A 24,574-nucleotide genomic window follows, 5' to 3' on the forward strand; every position below is an offset into this window, starting at 1 on the left:
AGCCTGTGAGAAGCTACCCCTCTGACTCTTTAACTCTTTACACGCCGATGCTGACTACACGGTAATATCTGGCAGACGGAGTTCGCCGTGTCTGACACCACGTGGGTCTCATCTGCTTTCATTGGTTGAATAGGGGGGCAGGGTGGAGCGTCCTCTGGGGGCGGAGTCCGGAAGTTGCTACATTGACCGGCTGCTGTCAGAATGGCGAACAGGAACGCGGGCACCGAGCTCGGTAAGAACGGGGGGGTGGCATGAACGTGCGCGTCCCGAGATGAGTGATAGGGGGGGTCTCAAAGCAGCGTGCTACGCTGCTCTCCCGCCCGGGTCACGTATGTGCCGAGCGCCGATATATATTATATAGATATATATATATATGTATACACACACCCTCCCCCTATATATTACTCTGTATGCGTTATGTGGTGACTGTATATACACCAAGGGCAGATATATATATTATATATACACACACCCCTATATGTTACTCTGTATGCGTTACATGGTGACTGTATATACACCGAACGCAGATATAGATATTATATATAAACCCCCCCCATATATTACTCTGTATGCGTTGCACGGTGACTGTATATGTACCAAGCGCAGATATATGTTTTATATACACACCCCCTATATATTGTTCTGTATGCCTTACATGGTGACTGTATATACACCGAGTGCAGATATATATATATATATATATATTATATACACACACCCTTATATATTACTCTGTATGCGTTACATGGTGACTGTATATGCACCGAACGCAGATATATATATTATATATACCCCCCCATATATTACTCTGTATGTGTTATGTGGTGACTGTATATGTACCAAGCGCAGATATTTGTTTTATATACACACACACACCTATATATTACTCTGAATGCGTTACACGGTGACTGTATATGTACCAAGCGCAGATATATATATTATATATACACACACCCCTATATATTACTCTGAATGCGTTACATGGTGACTGTATATGTACCAAGCGCAGATATATATTATACACACACACCCCTATATATTACTCGGTATGCATTACACTGGGACTGTATATGCACAGAGCGCTGATATGTTTTATATAAACACACACCCCTATATATTACTCTGTATGCGTTACATGGTGACTGTATATGCACCGAGCGCAGATATATATATTATATATACCCCCCATATATTACTCTGTATGCGTTATGTGGTGACTGTATATGTACCAAGCGCAGATATTTGTTTTATATACACACACACCCCTATATATTACTCTGAATGCGTTACACGGTGACTGTATATGTACCAAGAGCAGATATATATATTATATATACACACACCCCTATATATTACTCTGAATGCGTTACATGGTGACTGTATATGTACCAAGCGCAGATATATATTATATACACACACACACCCCTATATATTACTCGGTATGCATTACACTGGGACTGTATATGCACAGAGCGCTGATATGTTTTATATAAACACACACCCCTATATATTACTCTGTATGCGTTACATGGTGACTGTATATGCACCGAGCGCAGATATATGTATTATATATACCCCCCATATATATTACTCTGCATGTGTCATGTGGTGGCTGTATATGCACCGAGCGCAGATATATGTATTATATATACACCCCCCTATATATTACTCTGCATGTGTCATGTGGTGGCTGTATATGCACCGAGCGCAGATATAGATATTATATACACCCCCCCTATATATTACTCTGCATGCGTTATGTGGTGACTGTATAAGCACCGAGCGCAGAAATATAGATTATATATACACACACGTTAATAATGGTGTTTCCATATATATAGCGCCATGTTCCATAGGGGCAAATGCAATGCACAATTTCTTTAATGAGTTCTGCTGTGTATTACATCATAACATTTCAAGATTGTAAGCTTGCGAGCCGAGTCTTTCCACCTAATGTATCGGTTTGTCTTAGTCTGTTAATTCTCGTCTTGTCGGACCCGTTGAATTTATGTATTGTATTAAGCGCTGCGTAAATAGCTGGCGCTATATAAATAAAAGATAATAATAAATTCTCAGATGTTGTGGATCTCGTTATTTGTAACAGTTTGGATGCAGATTGGCGGATTAAGTTCTGCATCTCGACCAATCCAAAAGCGTCTCCTGCAGTGTCCTTCATGGTTGATGGGATCCTGACACTGCCCTTTGTGGGATCGGCGCTGTACGCGGGGCAGAACCAGCATACCCCAGTGCCTTTTACCAGGCTAATGATTATATAGCATTCCAGACTATTTACTTTTAGTCCAAAGGTCCGGTTCATTCTGACGATGGCCGTTCGTTGCGCTCTAGTGCAGTGACCTCCTCCGCCAGGATCTTCGGGGCATTGAGAAATACCCCCTCCTTCTGCTCGAGAGGTCTGCCTGACGTGGCACCCCCCCGGACCGGTAACGGTTAAAAAGCCGACATTGCTGCAAACAGACGCTGATGAGCACAAAGACACGGAGAGCCACGCGTACGCAATAAGTATGCCCCATGGGCCATACAAATGTCCCTCCTGCATGGGGCATCACGGGTCATTTAATTACGTGACCCAGCAGGGATTCCTCAGCACATACTAAGAAGAAGCCGGCAGCACGTAGAGCGTGCAAGGACGTGACGGGACAAGACACGAGAGCCGCACGTACCCCGGGGCAGAGGGACGACAGGCGCTCCATGGCCAAGTGCCGCGCACTTAGAGCTAGCATTGGTCACGGTGGCAACGCCTCTCCTATCACCATTTAAAAAGTCTCAGGATTTGCACGGATTTCACACCAAAAATCACTGTTTCACGTTTGCTTCTTCCATTTATTGGCTGCAGCGGTTCACCCGTTGCGTGTCCCCCAGACAAGTCTCTAAACACATGTATGTCTTCCTTCCCAGATCTTGGCTGGATCTCCAAAGTGCGGGTCAACCTTCCTGCGGTCCTGAGACGGGCAGAACAGATCCAAACGCGTCGGACGGTTAAAAAGGACTGGCAGGTAAAGCCTCCGCGGCGCGGCCGTTCGCTGATCGTCGTGACGACAGACGCAGGGAACACGTTAATCTTTTAACACATTCTTCTTATTATTAGCTCAGCGTGGCGTCATTAAACCGGATCCGGGTTCTTTCTAAGATTAAGAACTTTTACACTCTTTCTGCCTTCCTATTAAAAAAATACCCCCCCCCCGCCATGTTAGCTGCCAATACAGCCCCATCATCTCCACTCCGCTAGCCGGGTGTATGGCGACACGTGCCGGAAATGATGCTGATCGCCCTGCCTAGGTCCATCTCAAATCGGAGGTTAGACCCACCAGAAAATGTCCACAGACAGCCGTGTAACCGAATGTTTCTAAATATGTGTGGCACCTTGGCTCCCCGCGTGTTAATGGTGTGTAATGTACTAAATTGGATGTACGTGACATGTCATTTACATTGTTCGCCTCCCCAGGCTGCGTGGCTGCTGCGAGCCGTGACCTGCATCGACCTCACCACTCTCTCCGGTGATGACACGCCATCCAATATCCATCGGCTCTGCTTTAAAGCCAAACATCCGATCAGAGGCGACCTCCTGAAGACGCTAAAGATGGAGGATCTAGGTACCCGCGACTCGCTGGGCATCTGTGGATAAAACTGCAGGGTTACATGCGGTCACATACGCGTGATAATCAGTTTTATTCCGCGTGTAGTGATCCAGGGGTTATTATCCGGGTGGGTATAATACACGCCAGACGTGTGATAATCTGTTTTATTCTGCGTGTAGTGATCCAGGGGTTATTATATGGGGTGGGTAGAATGTACACGCCTGACGTGTGATCTGTTTTATTCTGCGTGTTGTGATCCAGGGGTTATTATACGGGGTGGGTAGAATGTACACGCCTGACGTGTGATCAGTTTTATTCCGCGTGTAGTGATCCAGGGGTTATTATACGGAGCGGGTATAATGTACGCACCTGACGTGTGATAATTATTCTCACGAGGACACGTTATGAGACCGTGTGCATTATTTTTATCTTTTCCAGACGTGACCACCGGAGCAGTGTGTGTGTATCCGGCACGCGTGCGCGACACGGTGAAAGCCCTTAAAGATGTTGGATGCAACATCCATGTGGCTTCAGGTATAACCGGCTGCCCTCCGAGTGCAGGACCGCGCGCAGCCACAGCGGGGCAGATTCCTGGGAATGCTTGTGGATAACGTCATCCGTGTGAGCTGCGTGTTCCGTGTAGATATTACGCACAGACATGCACTTGTGGGTGGGAAGCCGCCGGTGCTTGCGTTATATATGTTCATTTTATTACGTGATGAGGGAGGGGGATCATTCTAAAGTATCTGCTTCCACGCAGTGGCCACGGGATTCCCTGCCGGACAGACTCCACTCAGGACTCGCTTAGAAGAGATTAAAATGGCCGTAGAGGACGGTGCGTCGGAGATCGACGTTGTGATTAACAGAACGTTGGCTCTGACCGGTCAGTGGGAAGGTGAGTCTGTGGATATCGCTCGCGTAACGCATTGCCTCTCTACCAAGGTGGGCTTATATAACACGCGGAGATCGCGCATGTCTGCACTCGCCTTGTTACCTCATTCTTACTAGCAGACCTCGAACAAATGCCCCATGCCCGCCGTATGACTGGAGCCTCTTTACCCCCCACAGACCGGCCTGGAACTGTCTGATTCTGCTGTTAATGGTTTTCTTTCCTTTCCAGAGCTTTATAAAGAGATCTGTTTGTGTCGAGAAGCTTGTGGAGAAGCTCATATGAAGACCATCCTGGGTACGGGGGAGCTCGGCTCTCTCACCAATGTCTACAAAGCTAGTCTGGTGGCCATGATGGCAGGTAAGAGGACTCGGCGAGTAATAGAGGAGCCCTCCTTTCATGGATTTAAAGTTTCTGTAACAAACCCAGCAAGTATCACAACTGATCCGACACCCTGCAGCCCAACATTTCAAAGCACTGTGATAGCCTCTCACCCGGCGAACGTTCGCCTAGAAAACAAGGGCATCAACGGAAGAAAGAGGGGCGTCAGGGATTTGAGGGACAGAGAGAGACTGGTCGGATGAAAGTGGGACACTTGGGTGGACTGCTTTTTAATCCTAATAATCCTGGTTTACAGCCCCTGGCCCGTCTCTGCGGGGTCCACGTGTTGTATGTTTTTGTGTTGTTGTATGTTCTTGTGTAAGGAGGAGATGAGAAGCATGGACTCCTCGTTTGTTGCAGTGACCTCTTTGGCCCACTAGATGGCTCTGCTGTTCCTCATCCGGACCCCCTTAGCTGATCATAGAATGCGTTCTAACGGCCGCCATTCATTTACCCCGCGCCGGCAGTTCACAGAGACCTACCAGCCGCGTGGGGCAAGACAAACCCGCAGACAGACCCACACGGAGGGTGCGGAGGGCTGACAGTCTCCTTAAAGGAAGAGACATGTCGCTGCGTGTGCCTTATGATTGACCTCTTTTCCCTGTGTAGAGAGTTTCTCACGCTGATCGGGCCAGACACACGCCGCCAGGGACGTGGAAAGCCTATGTCCCGGGGGCCCTGGGTTAACGTGAGAGGCGCCCAGCGGTCTTTCGATGCTTCAGAGCTTGTTCCTGAACCTCTGGATCCCTTATTAATCTCTCTGCCCCGCGTCATTAATCCACTTTTATTAAGCTGCAGATCATCAGTCGTCTGATCGCTCCTTCATGTCATTCGGGTGCAGATCCCACTAGTGACGAGTTCCACAGCCCTGATCCCGTTCCCTTATTTTCCTCGGAACTTTTTTATCACCGGATCCCTGGCGTGTAATGTTCCGTCTTCCTGATATTTCTGATCATTTTGATTTAAGCTTTGAATGCCTTTGAAGATATTGTTTAAAATCGGGCGTAATGCAAGCTTTTAATCTCCTCGTTACCGCAAAGTCTAAGAAAGGTTTTGTGAATTGAATAATAATTTGATCCGTTAATCTTGTGAAGGCAGTCATTTTATTTTGCCCTCTCGTCGGTCTCCGCGGCTCACAGATGAATAGAGCTTCATTATAGCCGCCTGCATTTAATAACCATTATCCATTATCGTGTAATTAAGACTCCCTGTAACGAATCATGAGGACAATGCAAAAATACATCGCACTTTTCTTTAATGAACTGGAAAATGTTCATCTTGTTCCATTTAGTAATGAGTTGCTGAATAGTCATTAAATCCACTGGAGAAAAGGACGAGATGGATTTTAAGGGCCGTCTGCAGTTTGCGGTTAATCCATTAGAATTAAAACTTCATCTTCTATTTTTATCAACATCTGATTCAAAGTCGTCCTGTTTCAGCAAATTGATTAGGACCACATAGAGGGGCAGCTGCCGTCGGAGGAACGTGTGTAATTATTAGAGGGGGGCGGGGGGCGCGTGCTTCGGGCCCATGTCACCGCGTCACAGACCCGTGTCCTCCGCGTGTTCACGGTGCAATCTTTGGGTGACGGGGCAGATCGTGAGGGTCACATATTTTGGATCTTTAAGTGCCTTATTGTACCCAAGGCTCTCAACTGGGATCAGAATCTGTGATCCCGCTGCGGATATGCACATTTTTAGGTGAAAGTAAATAAAATCATTTGCTTTCCAGAATATTTCTGATTTTGATTAAGAAGTAAAAACACCACACAGGGGTCTCCCCGATCCATACACACCACACAGGGGTCTCCCCGATCCCATACGCTCCACACAGGGGTCTCCCCGATCCCATACGCTCCACACAGGGGTCTCCCCGATCCCATATGCGCCACACAGGGGTCTCCCCGATCCCATATGCGCCACACAGGGGTCTCCCCGATCCCATACACGCCACACAGGGGTCTCCCCGATCCGTACACACCACACGCAGCCCACCACACAGGGGGTCTTCTTGATATGACTGACTGAGTGGTTTGATCGATGTGTTTAGTATACTGAGCCCCTTTCTAATACATGTTGTGGCTTCACATTTTTGTAATTTGTCTCCAGGTTCTGATTTTATAAAGACTTCAACAGGAAAGGAGTCCGTTAATGCCACGTATCCGGTAGCGCTGGTGATGGTGCGAGCGATCCGGGACTTCTACTGGAAAACCGGAATAAAGGTAAGTCCTGGGTTAAAAAACAAAAAAAAACAAAGAAGCAGACACAGTAGGACCGGATCAGACCCAATAGTTCCCCGTCAGACCCAATAGTACCCCGTCAGACCCAATAGTACCCCGTCAGATCCAGTAGGGCCGGATCAAACCCAATAGTACCCGGTCAGACCCAGTAGGACCGGATCAAACCCAATAGGACCCGGTCAGACCCAGTAGTACCCGATTGTTTGGTGACTTAGCGTCTGTGGGTTTGTCTCGAGTGATAGGAGTTTCTTGGGGGTTCGGCTGCATTCTGGGAAAAGACAAAAAGAGGCTCAACCAATACTGGGTCGTATACCCGGAACCTCCAGAAACCCGGAACCGTAAAGGGGAGATCCGTGTTACTTGCTTTAGAGTAAAATGATAAGTATGGAGTATACATTGTTACCGCATTCTGGGCTTTAACCCTTTCATGCACCAGAAAGTTCTGGGCAGTGGGAAGGACGAGGCATTTTCACCCCGGTAACTGCCCCCTGCTTAATGTCCATCTTCTTTACTTCAGGTGGGCTTTAAACCGGCTGGGGGGATCCGCAGTGCCAAGGAAGCTCTGGTCTGGCTCTCGCTCATGAAGGAGGAATTGGGGGATGAATGGCTGAAGCCCGAGCTCTTCCGGCTGGGGGCCAGTTCTCTGCTGGGGGACATCGAGAGGCAGGTAATGGCGCATGTTCTAAGAAACGCATCGTAAAAGCACAACATACATATTTCCAGAACTCGTATAATGTACACAGAACCCGCTGGCAGATCGGCCCCATCCGGCCCCCGTCTGGTCGCCCATTTCTCCTGCTGTAAAGACTCAAACCTCGTCTTAGATTCAGGAGCCGTATGTCTATCCCATGCATGTTTAATCCCCTCACTGTATTACCCTCTACCACCTCTGCTGGGAGGCTGTTCCACGTATCTCGATTGAGAAGCCATATGCGGATCCAGCGCATGTTTAATTCCCTCACTGTACATTTGTTTAAAGGCTCATCGGTTTAATTTTCCAGCATTTCTTTGCCATTCCCCTCATTTTCTGGGGTTCCGCATCCCCTGTAGGATGGAGCCAACGGGTTAAATAATAAAAGCCCCTTTCGAGAGTAAGATGGAGAGTCTTGTTGCCCTCCAAGATCTCAGCGGTCCCATTTTAGGATGTAATTGGTCGTGGTAAAGGGTATCGCAAACCTCCTTCCACCATGCTTAATGCCGGGGTGCTGCGTATCCTCGGTTTCTATGGAAACCACACAGCGGGGTATTTAGATTCCAATTATCTGTTACATTATTAACCGTGTCAGTGCTGAGCTGCTCACCGGCAGCTCTCCGAGATTTCAATTGTTTTATTGGTTGTCAGATTTATCACCACGTGACTGGCAGATACGCCGCCTATCACGATCTGCCGATGGCCTGATCCCGGATCCCGACATCGAACCCGCCGATCGAGAACGAGAGGGTCCTGCGGAGCTCTCTGCATTCATCCCACAGTATAAGGAATGCAGCCCGGAATGTGCATGCCCCAGCCGGGGAGGAATAAAGACCCCTGAGTAAAGGACTCGTCATGGCAGGTGAAGGTGATTGGCTTTCTAAACGGGATTAGACTGCGAGCTTGTTAGACAATAAAAGCTGAAATAACTTTTACACAGGTGTCTGTCTCTGAAGTCACTGTCTGAAGAACCGCGAGTCGCAAAAATCGAAAGGCTTTCCTCCAAAAATACAATTTATTCTAAGGAATCCCTGATCTGGGCAGCAGGTCGGCCCCATCCGGCCCATCTAGTCGCCCACTTCACCTTAATCTGCTCGTCTTAGATTCAGGAGCTGTATGTCTATCCCATGCATGTTCAATACCCTCACTGTATTACCCTCTACCACTTCTGCTGGGAGGCTGTTCCACTTATCTAGATTCAGGAGCCGTATGTCTATCCCATGCATGTGTACATTCCCTCGCTGTATTACCCTCTACCACTTCTGCTGGGAGGCTGTTCCTCTTATCTGCCACCCTCTCTTAGACTTTGCAATGCGTTTCTTCATCAGCTTGTTCTGTACGTCTGTCCTGGGAATTCTGTCGTTTTCGGTCAAACAGAAGTTTCCCATTTTTCTGAATGTTGTTTAAAGGGTTACATTTCCAGATTCTTTGGTGTCTGTAACTCTTCGGGGGTCTTTCTGTATGAGAGGGGCTCCCGGGGGGTTAGATCGGACTCGCTGGGTTGGGGGTACTTTGACGTAGTGTTGGGCTAAGCAATATATTTGGCCAAATAGTGTGACGGAGTCCCCAGCGTTTATGCCGCAGACAGGGGGGGTTTATTAATTTGCTCCGTGGATTACGGTGTCGTTCGCTTGGGGTAAAAGGGGTAAATTGACTAAACGGGGTGCTTCAGTCTCCGAGTTCTGCGTGATCCGCATTTTATGCACCCGCCTCCTCGCCGATCTGATTGCGGCCGGCACAATGAACGCCGCGGCCGCCGCTTTACTTGCCTTAAAGGTATGAATTTTGAAGCCTAATGGAAACGGGTAAAACAAGTGATTTTCCAACGAATCGTGCCAAAAACCACCAACTTGTGACAAAATTATATGTTCCTGTTTGACAACAACGCGGGAGAGAAGGCGCGGAGCGTTGATTCCTGTCCGCTAATTACGGCCGCGCGCCGCGCCAACTACTTTTCTCTGCAGGTCCTTTTTTAATTGGATGCAGATGGAGCCGTTAGAATCGCGTCGCATTTCCCAGGAACATTCAGATGAGCGTCGAAATTTCCAACAGTTTACATAAAGATTGCAAATGTTACTTATTAATCGCATTAAGATAATAAACGGGTCTTTGGAATTATTTATCGCGTTATAAAGCAATGAGAACGGGGAAATCCGGCGCTTACCGGTCGTTTTCTCTGATTTGTCTTTAAATATCAGGAAACGAACGTGACGGCGCGGAATATCGGGAATTCTCGTTATACCCCTATAGATGAGCGCAGAAACGCGCTTTTCTCAACTTACCCGCATTATTTATCGCATTAGGTGAAAACAATTTCCACGTTTTTATTGCATATTTATTCTTTATTGCGTTAAGATAACAGTTATATTGTGAATATTCTATTTTTCCGCGAGGAAGGGCTGCGGGGGGTGTAGAAAAGGAGGCTTTTCTATCATCTCCCACCATGAGGGTCCGCGGTGAATTCCTGCGCCTCGATCTCCCTCTTGTAACGAATGCAATAAGGAGCAGCATAGCGCTCCATTCCCTTTACATTTGCAACTGATTATTGATGTCCCGCTTTAAAGATGGAGTTTTTGAGGCCATCCAATCCTGACCTTTTATATATCGACTGCTGCAAGAAAACGCTTACTCTTCCAATACGCAGAAAAAGAGCGATTTTCATCCATAACGCGGTCCTTGAAACGTCTGGCGCCGTCTCCTTTATTTATATTAAGAATCTGAAGGCTGCGGAAGCAGGAGCGGGGAGAGCGAGCAGAGCAGAGAACGCGCAGGAGCGGGGAGGGCGGGCAGAGCGGAGAACGCAGCGGTGACTCTGCGTGGAGGGTCTCATTTGGCTCATTTCCTAGCTCTGCTGTCCTGTTTCTGTAATGGGGTCTATCAAGCAGTTTTTAAGGATCCACCAGTTTGGTGATGGGGGCTGGTGTAGGGGGGCAGTGGGGCAGTCGTCTCCTGGGCTCGTCTGATTTGAGTTTGGGTCACCCCCTGGGACCTGTGCATTTTACCTGCAGTTTCATCTACAGCCACCAGGATGCCCAGGGTAACAAGGGCTTCAGGCAGCATTTACACCCTGACTGTACCCTCTCTGTGCTTCTTTTAAGCAGTTTGTAAGTACTGGACAGTGCTGCATAGAGCGCATTCTGTACTGTCGTCTGTCATCATTACGGGTTCGGCCAGGTTGGATTTGTGAATAATTTTGGAGTGGCCCGATAGAAGCAGTAAAAGCGAACCACAGCGTCAGGGATGTAAGCTGTGGGCCCAGGGGGTGGTGAGAAGGCTTTAAAGGGGCAGAAAGAGAGAGTGTACAGTATGTATGTATGAGAATGTGCGCGTAAGTATGTGTTAATATGAATGTGTAAGTAAGTGTACTTGAGTAGGTGTTTGTGTTAGCATGGATGTGTAAGTGTTTGGGGCAAAGATGGCACTAATAAGCGGTTTATGGCAGAGACAAGCGGTTTGGGGAAAAGATGGCACCGTTAAGGTGTTTTGGGGAAAAGGTGGTACTTTGAATGTGAAGTCGGGGTGCCCTGGGGGAATTTGCTCTGGAGTCCTGTGGTTTCTTGTTACACTCCTGTGTTAAATTGTATGAATGAATGAAAATGATTGTTGATCAGTGTATGAATGTGAGGGGAGGGATGCTAAGGGAAGGCTATTAAGATGATGGGTATAGAGATGATGTGAAGCTATGCTAGGGAGCATAAAGATGGGGGGTGATTGGGGTGTAATATGGGGTGATAGTGGTAGGGGATGGAAAATGGTGGCTGGGCCAATATGATGATAGGGTGTAAGAATATGGTGGTAGAGGGGATAATGATTCTGTTCTGCCCCCCAAGCCGGACATATATTGAGATCCCTTAGTTAGTCGCCATGTTACTTCTTCATGTTTCATATTCAGATCGGTCGCCGCTTCCCACCTGGATTCATTGTTGAAAATCTGCCGTGGTTCCTGTTACCAAGCAGCGTCTCCAAACACTGTTCGGCGTTAATTGTAATAGCTGCCGATTGTCTCGACACGAAAGGCTCCACATCCTCACGGCGAGCACTAAACGGGAGACATCGCTGGATTCTCCTGCACGGCGCGTCCGTCTGAGATCGCGGTGAGTAGAACGAGGTATAAACTTTCTCGCAGCACCAGAAAAATCTTTTGTTCAATAATTTATCGCGAAAAGAAATGCGTTTGCGGGTGTAAGTCTCCCAGCGCAGAGAGTAACCGGGATTGGCTGATTGCCGGGTGGGGGAGGGGTTCCGTCGGTATCATCAGTTCTCAAAAAAAACGAGGTTTTCACTTAATAAATATTTTAGTTTTTGTAGCCCGATCTGATCTTCAGGGAAACTTGTTTTTACAGAACTACATTTCAACAAATAGCCAATAGGTACCGAGACGCTAGCGTTCCACCTGCCGACATTAAAACTACAGGAACGTCGGCTGCGCATGAACAGAGATAGCCAGGGGGAACAGACGCCAAAGCCTTTCTTCTGCCGCCGAGTGGTTTATCATTCAAATGATATTCTGGAGGCGCATTGAGAAAGCGGCACAATCTACTGATACACATGACCAGTAGATGGCGCTGCACGCACCTGTTAGATACACATGACCAGTAGATGGCGCTGCACGCACCTGTTAGGTACACATGACCAGTAGATGGCGCTGCACGCACCTGTTAGGTACACATGACCAGTAGATGGCGCTGCACGCACCTGTTAGGTACACATGACCAGTAGATGGCGCTGCACGCACCTGTTAGGTACACATGACCAGTAGATGGCGCTGCACGCACCTGTTAGGTACACATGACCAGTAGATGGCGCTGCACGCACCTGTTAGGTACACATGACCAGTAGATGGCGCTGCACGCACCTGTTAGGTACACATGACCAGTAGATGGCGCTGCACGCACCTGTTAGATACACATGACCAGTAGATGGCGCTGCACGCACCTCTTAGGTACACATGACCAGTAGATGGCGCTGCACGCACCTCTTAGGTACACATGACCAGTAGATGGCGCTGCACGCACCTGTTAGATACACATGACCAGTGGATGGCGCTGCCCATACCCAGTACATGTCGATAAAGTTACGTGGCTCAGAACCTCGTCCTAGTATTTATTGCCGAAATGAATGAATTCTTTGAGGATGCGCAGCTCTGTAACGCTCCTGGTTTTACATACGTGGGATTTTTAAGTATAGTGAAGGAGAGAGTTGGAGAGACAGCTCATACCAGCCCTTTAAAAGAGACACCCGCAGTGAGGTCTTACTGCCGACCATTCCTAATAAATGTCAGGGGCTTCCTCTCAATGCCACCAACCCACGCGGTGTAGAGTTTGGGCAGCACTTTGGGCGACCATTGCCCCTGGCTCAGTGCCACTCATGGTGGACCGGCAGGTTCGCAGCCGGTGCTGTTTTGCCCAGAGACCCTGTGAAGCTGATTGTCGGATTCCAGTCTAAAGCTTGCGGCTCGAGAACACGGCCTTCGCTGCCAAGTGATTCTCAATTTCATTCAATAAAAGGAAAGGAGAAGTTACTTTGTTACTCAACAAAACAGCCACCGGGGCATCTGTCGGCTATCCGAAAACTATCCGAAAAGACGCGCAGCCAGACAGATCTGGTGATCTCTATATCAAGGAAGGACCGCCATACAATGCCCGGGCAGAAAATCGGCATTAAGAGGAGAAAATACCAAGGGGTCCCATCAGCCCACCATACAATGCCCGGGCAGAAAATCGGCATTAAGAGGAGATGGGTCCCATCCACCTCGACACCACAAACCCCAGCAAACGGACCCTTTCGGTCCCAGAGCCTAATTTACACAAAGTCAGAGAACGGACACTCTCTTCTGGCGAAGAAAGTCCTCATGTCCCCGGAAATTCCCCAGAACCATGGCTTTCCCCCCAACATGCCCCCTGGAGAAGCAGAGCTGTGCATCAACGTCCCTGTCCTTCCAGGGTGGGGGGACAGGTGGCCACTGAGTGGGCTTCATGCGTGATGGAGGAGTGGGCTTCAGGCTTGTTGGGTGATATATCCTCATTTTATTCCATTTGCTGGATTATTTTAAAGCTCTACTGGATTTGAATTAAACCGACTGAAAAAATAAACCCATTGGCTGACAAATTTATTAGCTGGATATTGAGAGATCATCATATTATAATAATTCCAGACAGAATCCCAGAGCTGTGACCTGCCGCCGGGCTCCTGCCGCCACAGGCCATTCTGATATTAACCCCGAGGTTAGTACTCTGATTCCCCTTCACTTAACACAAAGATGGAGGCGTTTCTTTCTGAATCCAAAGCAGTATTTATTTGTATTTTAAATATATTTATAAATACACAAAATAAACCAAAACCCATATATTTAGAAGACAAGCCCCTTGTGTTTATCCTACCAAACTAAAGCGTTCATTTCGCTCCCTGTTCATCAAGCAAAGAAACCTTAGCAGACGGGTTTATGTATTAAGATGGGTCGCTATATTCTCTCCTATAAAGGTTTAATGTAATAAAAACAAAACAGAATCGCTTATCAGTGACTGCGTTTGTGTCACATGACAATTAAGTGTTCCTGGCAAAAATGGTGGATGAGGCCAAATTTGACACCATTTAAAGCATTTTCCCATTCAGGTAGCGCTAGGAACAATGCACCTTTAAGGTAAGTTATCGAGCCGGCTGGAATAGTGTGAGGAGCCGGGGACTTGTTCTCCTCAGACCACCAGAACCTGATGCCTGCGCAGCTCACCAAGTTTTGGATTAAACCGTTGTCTCCATAGGAGAAAAATGCGAGGACCATTCATAAATACTTTCATAAAACTTTAGCGATTTTTCATGCTGTAATAATTTTTCCTCGAGAAGATCTCCCCGGAATCCCTGGTCCATCTCCTGATCCAGATCATCGTATCTTCCAACAGAAACAGAAAAAAAGAGAATTAACGAGCGAAAAAAACATCGTAATCAAAGTAAAAAGTGTCTTTAGGGGAACTCGATGCGCTCACCTGCGAGAAATCATCCAGAAACCCAGGGCGTTCAGGAACATAACGGAAGCCAGAAAGAAGAAGAACCTCTCAAAGTGGCCACGGGGCAGGAGGTCTGGGTACCAGTCGCCTAAAACCAACACAAAGCCCATCGTGAATTACGGATCAGGCATAAAAGGCAGACCCCAAAATAACAGCAATGGGGGGGAAATATGGCAATTTACTTTTCTATTGAGATTTCGGGGCGATACTTTGAGGAAGCCTGGAGATATTTTGGAGAATGTTTACGCTTTGTCCCAATCAGTCTCTTCGCAAGGCGCTTGTAATAAAGCAGAATTTCTTTTATTTGTAGACATTTGGAGGAAAACAAATGACCCGACGTGATTGACCCCAACTCAGCAAAGCCGGCCCGATAAGCCCCGATGCTCCGTATTTTGGTTAAGAAGCCGGATAAGACTCGGAGGCTCCAATGGTTTGTGTTGCGAGACACACAGGAGGAGCTCCGCGTGGTACTTTGGGGTAATAATCTCGGGGTGTCCTCACAGAATGAACACCAAACTAGGGGCCCCAAATGCGTCTAAAAGCATTAGCATTAAGTAACACGATCCAGAACGTTAAATCTTCCTACTAATTCCTTCCAAGTAATGCAAACATTATAGGTTTCGCCATTTTATGGAATATCGACTACAGGAAACGTTCTTCCCGAAATCCATAATATAAAAACTGCTGAAAACTTACCCCCAGAGCCTAAAAACACGGCATCGACCATCAACGCTCCCGTAAAACACCCGGCGGCATTGAAAAGCGTCAAGAAGTGCATTGAGGTGGAACGAAGACGACTCGGCGCGAACCTGAACGTGATCACAGAGCCTGTGGGACAGAATTATAAATTTCACTGAAATCTGCAACGACCCGTCAAAAATACAAACGGCAGGAAAGGGTTAACTGCACTTTGAAACACCCCACAAGAGCTTAAATCGTGGCCTTTTTGTGGCTTCCAGGAGCAGCAACCATGAGATTCTTCAAACTTCAGAAACCAGATCAAAGTAATGATGGGCAAAGGAGAGGCCACCATGTTAGCACATTAAGCAGCTGCTTGGGGCCCCCGCTGGCCCAAATGGTCCCTCAGAGGTGAGAGGCACAGATTCATCATAAAGTTCCTGAAAGGAATCACTAAAGAGCTTATGGTGGAAGAACCCTGGCCACCAGCAACAGGACGGAGAATCCAACGTGTAAACATCCCACGCGGCGGACGACTGTCCGCTACGTCTCTTTACTTATTATAGACTAGAAGTGGGGGAGCATAAGAGGCTTAAACTGTTTGTTTCTCTAACGATGTTTCTAAAGACATGGTGGCCACCACAGACAAGATATTATGGTCGATATAACAGAGAAGGAGAGACGTCCCATGCTCTTCCCACCAAGATTCCTGTTAATGGACATCCGGAGCTCACAGAACCTTTGAGCGCTTACAGGAAGGAGTCACCATCGCTTCGGCGAATCCCAGAAGTGCGTATTGCGGGGCCAGCTGGAAAGCCGACATGGAGGAGACCTGCAGAACCTTTCCAGAAAGCGTCTGTTCAACCAAAGGGAAGTTCTTTCTCTGCATCTCATAGACCCCGGCCAGCAATAAGGAGAGCGCAGCCCCGAGGTGACCACAGACTAGATCCAAAAAACAAATGATTAGTAATGATCGAGAAGTCAAAGCCGGAAATACACATTTTTATCAACTCAGACACCAAAATAACGCAATCTGATGGACCCACCGGAATGAAGCGAGAGGTCGGAGGCCATGGTCTTAGTTTCTGCAGACGAACCACCGAGTATTTAGCACAGGATAGAGCACGTTTCTTAATATTTTGGGGCCTTTCACAAATACCCCCTTTTACATGCACATGGAATGGGGGCTTCAGTAAGTACTCCTTGCTGTTTAATTTAACGAGGGAGCACATTCTCCTGCTTCACACCGGTTTGGGCATGCAGAGACCTGGTGGTCTGGAATATAAGACAGGAGTCATAGGGGGTATTTTGCTTTTACAGGCAAATAGTTGCCCTACAGATGCCCCAAAGTGTTGATTTCTGGGGTAGGATCTCATTTGGTGGCTGATCCCTGTGTGCTCCGATCCCAGGTTACTCCTCATCCCCCTTTCCCTCCGACCAGCAGTACGTCTGATACGCTGTCTGCCATCACGTCCTCTACACGGAAGTCTGATGGCTTCTTATTGTGTAATATATAGACGAGTCTGATGACATCCTACGATGTCATAGATGTGGCTTTCCTGTTAAACATTTACTGTGATGCTCTCCAGAAACGTACTTATTGACACGGAGGGCGACAATCCATACCCCGTCTTGGAGAATACATACGAGTTGAAACACTCGAGGCAGGGAGCGATAATTAGGAGAGGAATTATACTGATAATCTTCATGGCGGCGATCGGCAGAAGGAAGCCGTTAAAACTCAAATCCGAGTTCATGGTTTGGATGAAATATCCGGATGAAATCTGCGCATTAAAACAGTGAATACGTTATATCTCTGCTCTCAATAGATTGTAAGCTCCTGGGGTCAGGGCCCTCTTCTCCCTCTGTCCCACTTTGCCCTAACGTGTGTTAATATTATTTTATTTTCACTGTCCCCATTGTAACAGCGCTACAGAATCTGCTGGCGCTATATAAGCATTATAGTTATATCGCTAATTGGCTTTTCTTCTATCTTTCCGGATTTCGCTGTTTCCGGAGAAAATTCTTTTTCACAGAAAAAAAAGCCTGGAAACTTTTGGAGTGTTTTGTAGATATTATAATGGGGTACAAAAGGGTAATAATAACAAATCCTAAGCCGCACGTTATTTGTATTTGGGGACTTTTGAAGCCCCTCTCGCCGCCATAGTTTCCGCGGGATTCTTACCTGCGTCGCGCATGTTCGATACAGGATCTGGGAGGTAAAAAGCGGGAAAAGTCTCACGAGAGCTTTAGTGCTTTCCACGTGTGACTCGCTGTACCAGCCGCCGTTATTCTCTTTGGCCCGATCGAGCCACGTGGTCACACATCCCCCGACGTGACGGTACGTAACACAACACATGCGTAATGCGTTCGTGAACACGCCAAACGCTATTGGTAGAGCGGCACCTGCAGTACAAAAGGGCGTTATCACAAAAAACTTCTTATTCACGTTAACGGCAGATCGGCCCCATCCGGCCCCCGTCTAGTCGCCCGCTTCTCCTGCTGTAAGGAGTCAAACCTTAATCAGTCGTTGGTGTCGTCTTAGATTCAGGAGCCGTATGTCTATCCCATGCATGTTTAATCCCCTCACTGTATTACCCTCTACCACTTCTGCTGGGAGGCCGTGCCACTTATCTACCAGTCTCGGTAAATAACTACTTTCTTTCCTCCTTCTGTGTTTTCTGCCAGGACCGGGCTGGATCTTGGCCCTCGCAGTGTAATCTGTGGCTGGGGTTTAGCCCGGTTCTCTTACCTTTCTTGGGCCGTCTCAGGAGCTCCCCGCGGATCATGTGAATTGTTATCAAAGACATAACGACGGACATGAAAGGAATCAGAAAGCCCAGGTTTTTCGCCACTGACTGCTGAATATACGCAATCCCGGAAAACACTACCAAAGAGTTAAGGTTCACCAGCCAATAGAACCTGAAACGAGACAAAAAGAAGCGTTAAAAAAATGTGTAGAAAACACAACAAAAACGCGCTCACCTAGCACAAAACACACAAAAAACACATATATTCACCCAAAACACAACAAAGAAACTCCTTCGGAGAGTAAAGAACCGATGACTGACCGGCTGAGCGTGGAGCGATGCGGAGAGTAAAGAACCGACGACAGACCGGCTGAGCGTAACAGGAGTGACGTGGAGAGTAAAGAACCGACGACAGACCGGCTGAGCGTGGAGCGATGCGGAGAGTAAAGAACCGACGACAGACCGGCTGAGCGTAACAGGAGTGACGTGGAGAGTAAAGAACCGATGACTGACCGGCTGAGCGTGGAGCGATGCGGAGAGTAAAGAACCGACGACAGACCGGCTGAGCGTAACAGGAGTGACGTGGAGAGTAAAGAACCGACGACAGACCGGCTGAGCGTGGAGCGATGCGGAGAGTAAAGAACCGACGACAGACCGGCTGAACGTGGAGTGACGTGGAGAGTAAAGAACAGGCGACAGACCGGCTGCACGTGGAGCGATGCGGAGAGTAAAGAACCGATGACTGACCGGCTGAGCGTGGAGCGATGTGGAGAGTAAAGAACCGACGACAGACCGGCTGAGCGTAACAGGAGTGACGTGGAGAGTAAAGAACCGACGACAGACCGGCTGAACGTGGAGTGACGTGGAGAGTAAAGAACCGGCGACAGACCGGCTGCACGTGGAGCGATGCGGAGAGTAAAGAACCGATGACTGACCGGCTGAGCGTGGAGCGATGCGGAGAGTAAAGAACCGATGACTGACCGGCTGAGCGTAACAGGAGTGACGTGGAGAGTAAAGAACCGACGACAGACCGGCTGAGCGTAACAGGAGTGACGTGGAGAGTAAAGAACCGACGACAGACCGGCTGAGCGTGGAGTGACGTGGAGAGTAAAGAACCGACGACAGACCGCTGAACGTGGAGCGAAAGAATAAAATCAGGTACAGAACGCGGCCGAGTGACGACTGCATGCCACCCCGGTTACTTTGTATCATGATAATAATAATACTGATGATAATAATTCTAAGGATAATATCCTTTCACCCGTCTCCGTGGCAGAACACGGTGCTCGTGGAGCAGTCGCCATGGCAAGCAGTGATTGTTCCTGCGGTTTATACGGAGCGTGCGGTGCGGTTATGGCATCTAACCCTCTAATATATACCCTGTTAACCATATACTAACCAGTTAAAGAATGACATTAGCTCCGTTCGCTTGTACCCCTGGAGGTTATAAGCACCGAGAGGGCAGACGATCGCCCGGATCCCTCCACTTCCTACAGAGGCCATGAGCAACCCCGCGTAGAAGAGCGCCGTCTGCTCCCTGTGACCCAAACCATGCGCGATATTCCGCGTATCGATGTAAAAATCTTCAAACGGGAAGGCGACCACCGGCAGCAGCGCCGTTCCTGCAGCAGAAGGAATGAGGAGATTATTATTATTCGGGCGACATAAGAGGGGAAGAAATTGTGCAAATGGAAGTCACGAAATACACCGAAAAGTTCTCTTCCCATCTCTTTTAGTTCTGCCTCTATTTGCGCAGAAAAAATATATATTTCCAAATATTTGCTTTTTCCTCCGAAGTGTGCTGAAAAATGTAAATCCGTAAAGGGGACGGGAGGGAGTTTATTTCAAAGGAGGAGAAAAGTTTCAACAAGAGACCGGAATCTAACACTAGAGAGTCAGGGATTGAGATGGAACAGAAGGAAGTTTTACTTTACTGAGAGGGTGGTGGATAAGTGGAGCAGCCTCCCAGCAGAAGTGGTAGAGGGTAATGCAGTGAGGGTAATAAACATGCATGGGATAGACATACGGCTCCTGAATCTAAGACGAGACCAACAACTGATTAAGGTTTGAGTCTTTACTGCAGCCTGTTTGGGGCCGATCTGCTGGCAGGTTCTGGGTTTCTAGAAGAAAATAGCTACTTACCCACAAAGTGCAGGAGCGCGCAGGCGTAAATCACCTTTGTGCGTCCGGCGCATGATTCGACGAACCAGCTGACCAGCACAGGCGTCAACGTGGACGTCCCAACAAAGACCAGATTCACAATGGCCGCCTCGTGGTTCCCATAGCCAAGCTTGATGGTGCAAAACAGGATCATATTGCAGACGGTCCCAAAAAAAGTGAACCTCTCACATAATTCCACGAGCAGGACGCAGATAACCAGCTGCAGGTTCTTCCCGGTTTGGCGTCTGGAAGATTCGGGACGAGGGTCTTCCCCGTAGGAGCTTTCAGCAGAATGGTCCAAAAGCTGCTGTGATGGAAAATACTTCAGGTCAATGAGAGGCATCTTCACTGGAAGTGGGCACCATGGCGGAGGCTCCACCAGTGCTGGGAGTCAGCCTCAAATTCCACACGCTGATAATACTATTTCTCCCCCACTCACACGTCCACGTCGTTTCTCGGGATCTGTGTCCATCGCACGCTCGCGACCCAGATGAATAAACAGTCCCTGGAGGAGCAGGGACAGATACTTAACCACGGTTACTACACGTTAAATGCCGTGTAATAGGCGGTGAAGAAAGAACACGCGACACGGGACAGGCGGGAGAGGGCTCCATGGGGGGCAAATCCCAAGACTTGGCCCAATGCTAAAAACACATGTGAGAGACAGACCACTTGCTCTTTTCATCGCGTGTTACGCACCAGGAGGTCCTTTCCCTCCGTCCTCTCGAGACCCTCGCAAAGCTCCTTCACCAATAGAGGCCGGATCTATGGTGGCCTCTGGAGCCTCCTTGGGCCGGTGGGTCGGTTATCCGGAGGACAAATAAAAAAGAAATAAAACGCTTTGGATACAAAGCCAACGGGCTGGGGTCGGTACCGCGGCCGCCGCGCTCAACGCATTGGTCGATTGGAATTAAATATCTAAATCGCTGCCCGTTACTCCGCTAAGAATAACCGACGCGGCTGCCGGTAACAGGTCCTGTCCGAGATTCCTAAATTGGCCCCTCTGAGATCATTTAGAGTCAAATTATTTCCGAATCTGTCTGTCCTTTTGTCAGGTTGGTCTAACAAGCAATAATCCTTTCAACATCAGAAATTTGATGAAACCTCCGCGAAGTCTCCGATGTGAACATAAAAGGTCAGAGGACGGTGAGAGGCAGACAGCGCATGAGACGGGGCAATTAGCACTGTGCTGCTATGTGCCCGGCTCGCTCTGGAAGCTTCTCTTCCCGCTTTCTGGAGCTCTTCAGATCGCGGCTCTAATTAGTCCCGGATGTTTTATCAACTTCTGCAAACTCCACCAAGTCGACCTGAAGATCCACCTGCGGCTGACGTTACAATCAGCAGAGCGCACTCCGCGGGCAGACGCTGGCGCTCGGCGAGCAGACGCAAACGCTGGCACTCCCCATGCAGACGCGAACACTGGCGCTCGGCGGGCAGACACAAACGCTCCCCATGCAGACGCAAACACTGGTGCTCCGCGGGCAGACACTGGCGCTCGGCGGGCAGACGCAAACGCTGGCGCTCGGCGGGCAGACGCAATCGCTGGCACTCCGCACAGAGGCTGCCATTTCATCTCAAACTCCTGAGGGCGCAGACAGAACTAACGCTTTGAAGAGATGGTGGGGAGAGGAGATATAGATTAGAGCGCCATCGGCTTATAGGCCGTACTGGAAGCCAAAGGAAGATATGAGATGTTGGAGGGAACGTTGTCACTCATCTGGTCACTCATCTGCTGGACCTCATCTCAAGCTCCAGGTTCTCCTCCTGGTGCAGGACGTTGGCTCGTTCTCCACGGCCTCCGTTTCTGATCCCATTCACCACGCAGGCCGATGAAACTCTTTGACAAACGCGATCGGCACGAAGGTTCAGGGCGAGGTGATTTCCTCCATCTCAGTTGATCGCTTCTACGCTTTGATACATTTTATTTGGAATCATTTCTCCGGGTCGGTAAATCACGGAACAACGTACTTTAACAGATTCAAGGTTTCTGCCTCGAAGGGTCACTGAAAAAAGGTTCCGTTTTTAGATGACTCAGGAAGTTTCTATCCAAGACACTTTGTTACGAGATTCATCCAGGAATTTACTGCTCCGAGTCCCGCAATTAACGCAAATCGGTCTATAAATCCCCAGAAACCGATTGCTGGCTGAACTTCACACTTTGATTCCCCAGAACGCGCCTTCAATCCGTTGAGGAAATCCTCGTATGGCTGAAATGGCTGGTATTTTTGGGGGTATTTAAGGTGTTTCTTGCACCTGCGCAATAATACCTGCTTATTCAGGGCTTCCCCGTTCATATCCAGGACTAGAGGGGGTACAGGAGTTCGATCGGGAGCGCTGGGTGCATCGGGGTCTCTGGGTGGCGCATGAATATTCGTTATCAGCCCCGTAAAAACAGCAGAAAGAGTTAATAATGGGGAAATAATGATGTGGAGAGACATGCAGACCCCCAGAGATCAGGGACCCCATTTCCGCCAGATTACTACCAGGGGCAGATTACCAATGGGGCAAAAGGGACGGATTTGTAAGGGGCTCATCTGTGCCACCAGAGTCTGCGGCCATCACCCCCATGCAGGGTAGGGGTAAGTGCAGGGGCAAAAGCGTTATGTGCCCAGGACCCTATGTGATGGATCATTCCGTAACGCTCGGCGCTCCTTGCCATTCTGTCCTGGTCTTTGTGAACCCGGCTGCTCCTATCAGCAAAGGTAATCTTCTCAGCGACTGATTCCATCTGCCATGAACCGGCGATACGACCCCCTGGTTCCTTCCCGGTACGATGTAGCATTACTCGTGGGCGCGCATCGTCACAGACATCTCGACGAGAGCATTTTTTAGGGTCAGAATTGGGCTCTTTCTTCTTTCCTCTGCCGCTGGCTCTGACACCCTGTAGGGTAGGTATTGAGTGGTAAATAATGATTTGGAATTCAGAGTTAGAGCCTCCTCTACTTGGGAATGGATCCTTTCTGATGGAGGTTTTCAGGGAACCCAACCCAAAGTTTCTCTTAGTTTGGAGAAATCTGGGACGTGGGGCGCGTTTCGCTGTAATGGCAGATTTTCCAGAAAATCCTCTCTCTTTTTATCTCTTTAATTCTACTGATTTTGTTAAATATTTCCCTTTTTTTGCTTTTCTTTGTGTGATCGCTAATTAACTGCATTATTGCCCCGGAATCATGCTTTATACCGGAATCCGTCTCCCTCAGGGAAGCGTGAAACGCGCCGGGTATGGATCTATTATGAAGGCATATTAAATATTACTGATCTGGGATATTTCTATAAGAAATGTAAACATGCGCGTCTCTGGACTGTAACAGACCTAATGAAATGAGTGAAGATATCCGTCCGCCGGCGCCCGGCAGCCGCTCCCTGAGACCTCGGCAGATCTCCGCGTCACGGACTTTGTGCAGCGATAAAATCCCAGGTCATGAAAAAACAAATAGTTACAGATTAATGAGAGATGTGGCGGTGCAAGGACACGGGGGGGGGGTCAGGAACACGTCTGTACAGACTACGCACCAGTCCATGGACCCTGGGCTCTATTCAATCACTTAAATCAGTGAGATGCCCTGTATAATGTATAGTTATATGTATATAATGTATAGATAAATCAGTGACCGGCGCCCCTGTGTAAAGTATGGATAAATCAGCGAGCCGGCCCCCTGTATAATGTATAGATAAATCAGTGACCGGCCCTCTGTATAATGTATAGTTAAATCAGTGACCAGCGCCCCTGTGTAATATATAGATAAATCAGCGAGCCGGCCCCTGTATAATGTATAGATAAATCAGTGACCGGCCCCTGTATAATGTATAGATAAATCAGTCACCGGCCCCCTGTATAATGTATAGATAAATCAGCGAGCCGGCCCCCTGTATAATGTATAGATAAATCAGTGACCGGCCCCTGTGTAATGTATAGATAAATCAGCGAGCCGGCACCCTGTATAATGTAGACGGCTGAGATGGTTTGATTAGGATGATGGCTGAGAGTGATGGGTGGAAAGGTTGGACACTTCTGGAAAAAGATGGGTTTTCAGAGGTATTTTTGAAAGTCACGGATGAGGGAGAAGTCTGACGAAACGGGGAAGGGAGTCCCGGGGGGAGGGGTGCAGCGCGGGGCAAATCCTGAATACAGGACTGAGAAGGGTAATGATGGCAGAGAGACGCAAAGAGGGCAGTTAGGGGTGTATTTGGG

At 48.4% G+C, this 24,574-nt stretch overlaps 2 protein-coding genes across 2 annotated transcripts; one reads left to right on the forward strand and one right to left on the reverse strand.

Moving 5' to 3' along the window:
* The first annotated feature begins 89 nt into the window (after positions 1-89).
* DERA (deoxyribose-phosphate aldolase) lies at positions 90-8,729 on the forward strand. Its single transcript, XM_053462364.1, has 9 exons — positions 90-232; positions 2,917-3,014; positions 3,464-3,611; positions 4,035-4,130; positions 4,357-4,491; positions 4,717-4,845; positions 6,975-7,087; positions 7,623-7,772; positions 8,448-8,729. Exons 1-9 carry the CDS (start codon positions 202-204, stop codon positions 8,502-8,504), a joined length of 957 nt encoding a protein of 318 aa, XP_053318339.1. The 5' UTR covers positions 90-201; the 3' UTR covers positions 8,505-8,729.
* Positions 8,730-14,534: 5,805 nt separating this feature from the next.
* Positions 14,535-20,857, reverse strand: SLC15A5 (solute carrier family 15 member 5). The gene is made up of 9 exons (XM_053464549.1): positions 20,368-20,857; positions 19,625-19,847; positions 18,228-18,397; positions 17,661-17,881; positions 17,073-17,259; positions 16,229-16,417; positions 15,494-15,625; positions 14,777-14,885; positions 14,535-14,682 (listed from the first exon to the last, which is right to left on the reverse strand). Exons 1-9 carry the CDS (start codon positions 20,726-20,728, stop codon positions 14,535-14,537), a joined length of 1,740 nt encoding a protein of 579 aa, XP_053320524.1. The 5' UTR covers positions 20,729-20,857.
* Positions 20,858-24,574: the final 3,717 nt, after the last annotated feature.

The sequence above is a fragment of the Spea bombifrons genome, chromosome 4 (assembly GCF_027358695.1).
Source record: "Spea bombifrons isolate aSpeBom1 chromosome 4, aSpeBom1.2.pri, whole genome shotgun sequence".
Lineage (NCBI taxonomy): Eukaryota > Metazoa > Chordata > Amphibia > Anura > Pelobatidae > Spea > Spea bombifrons.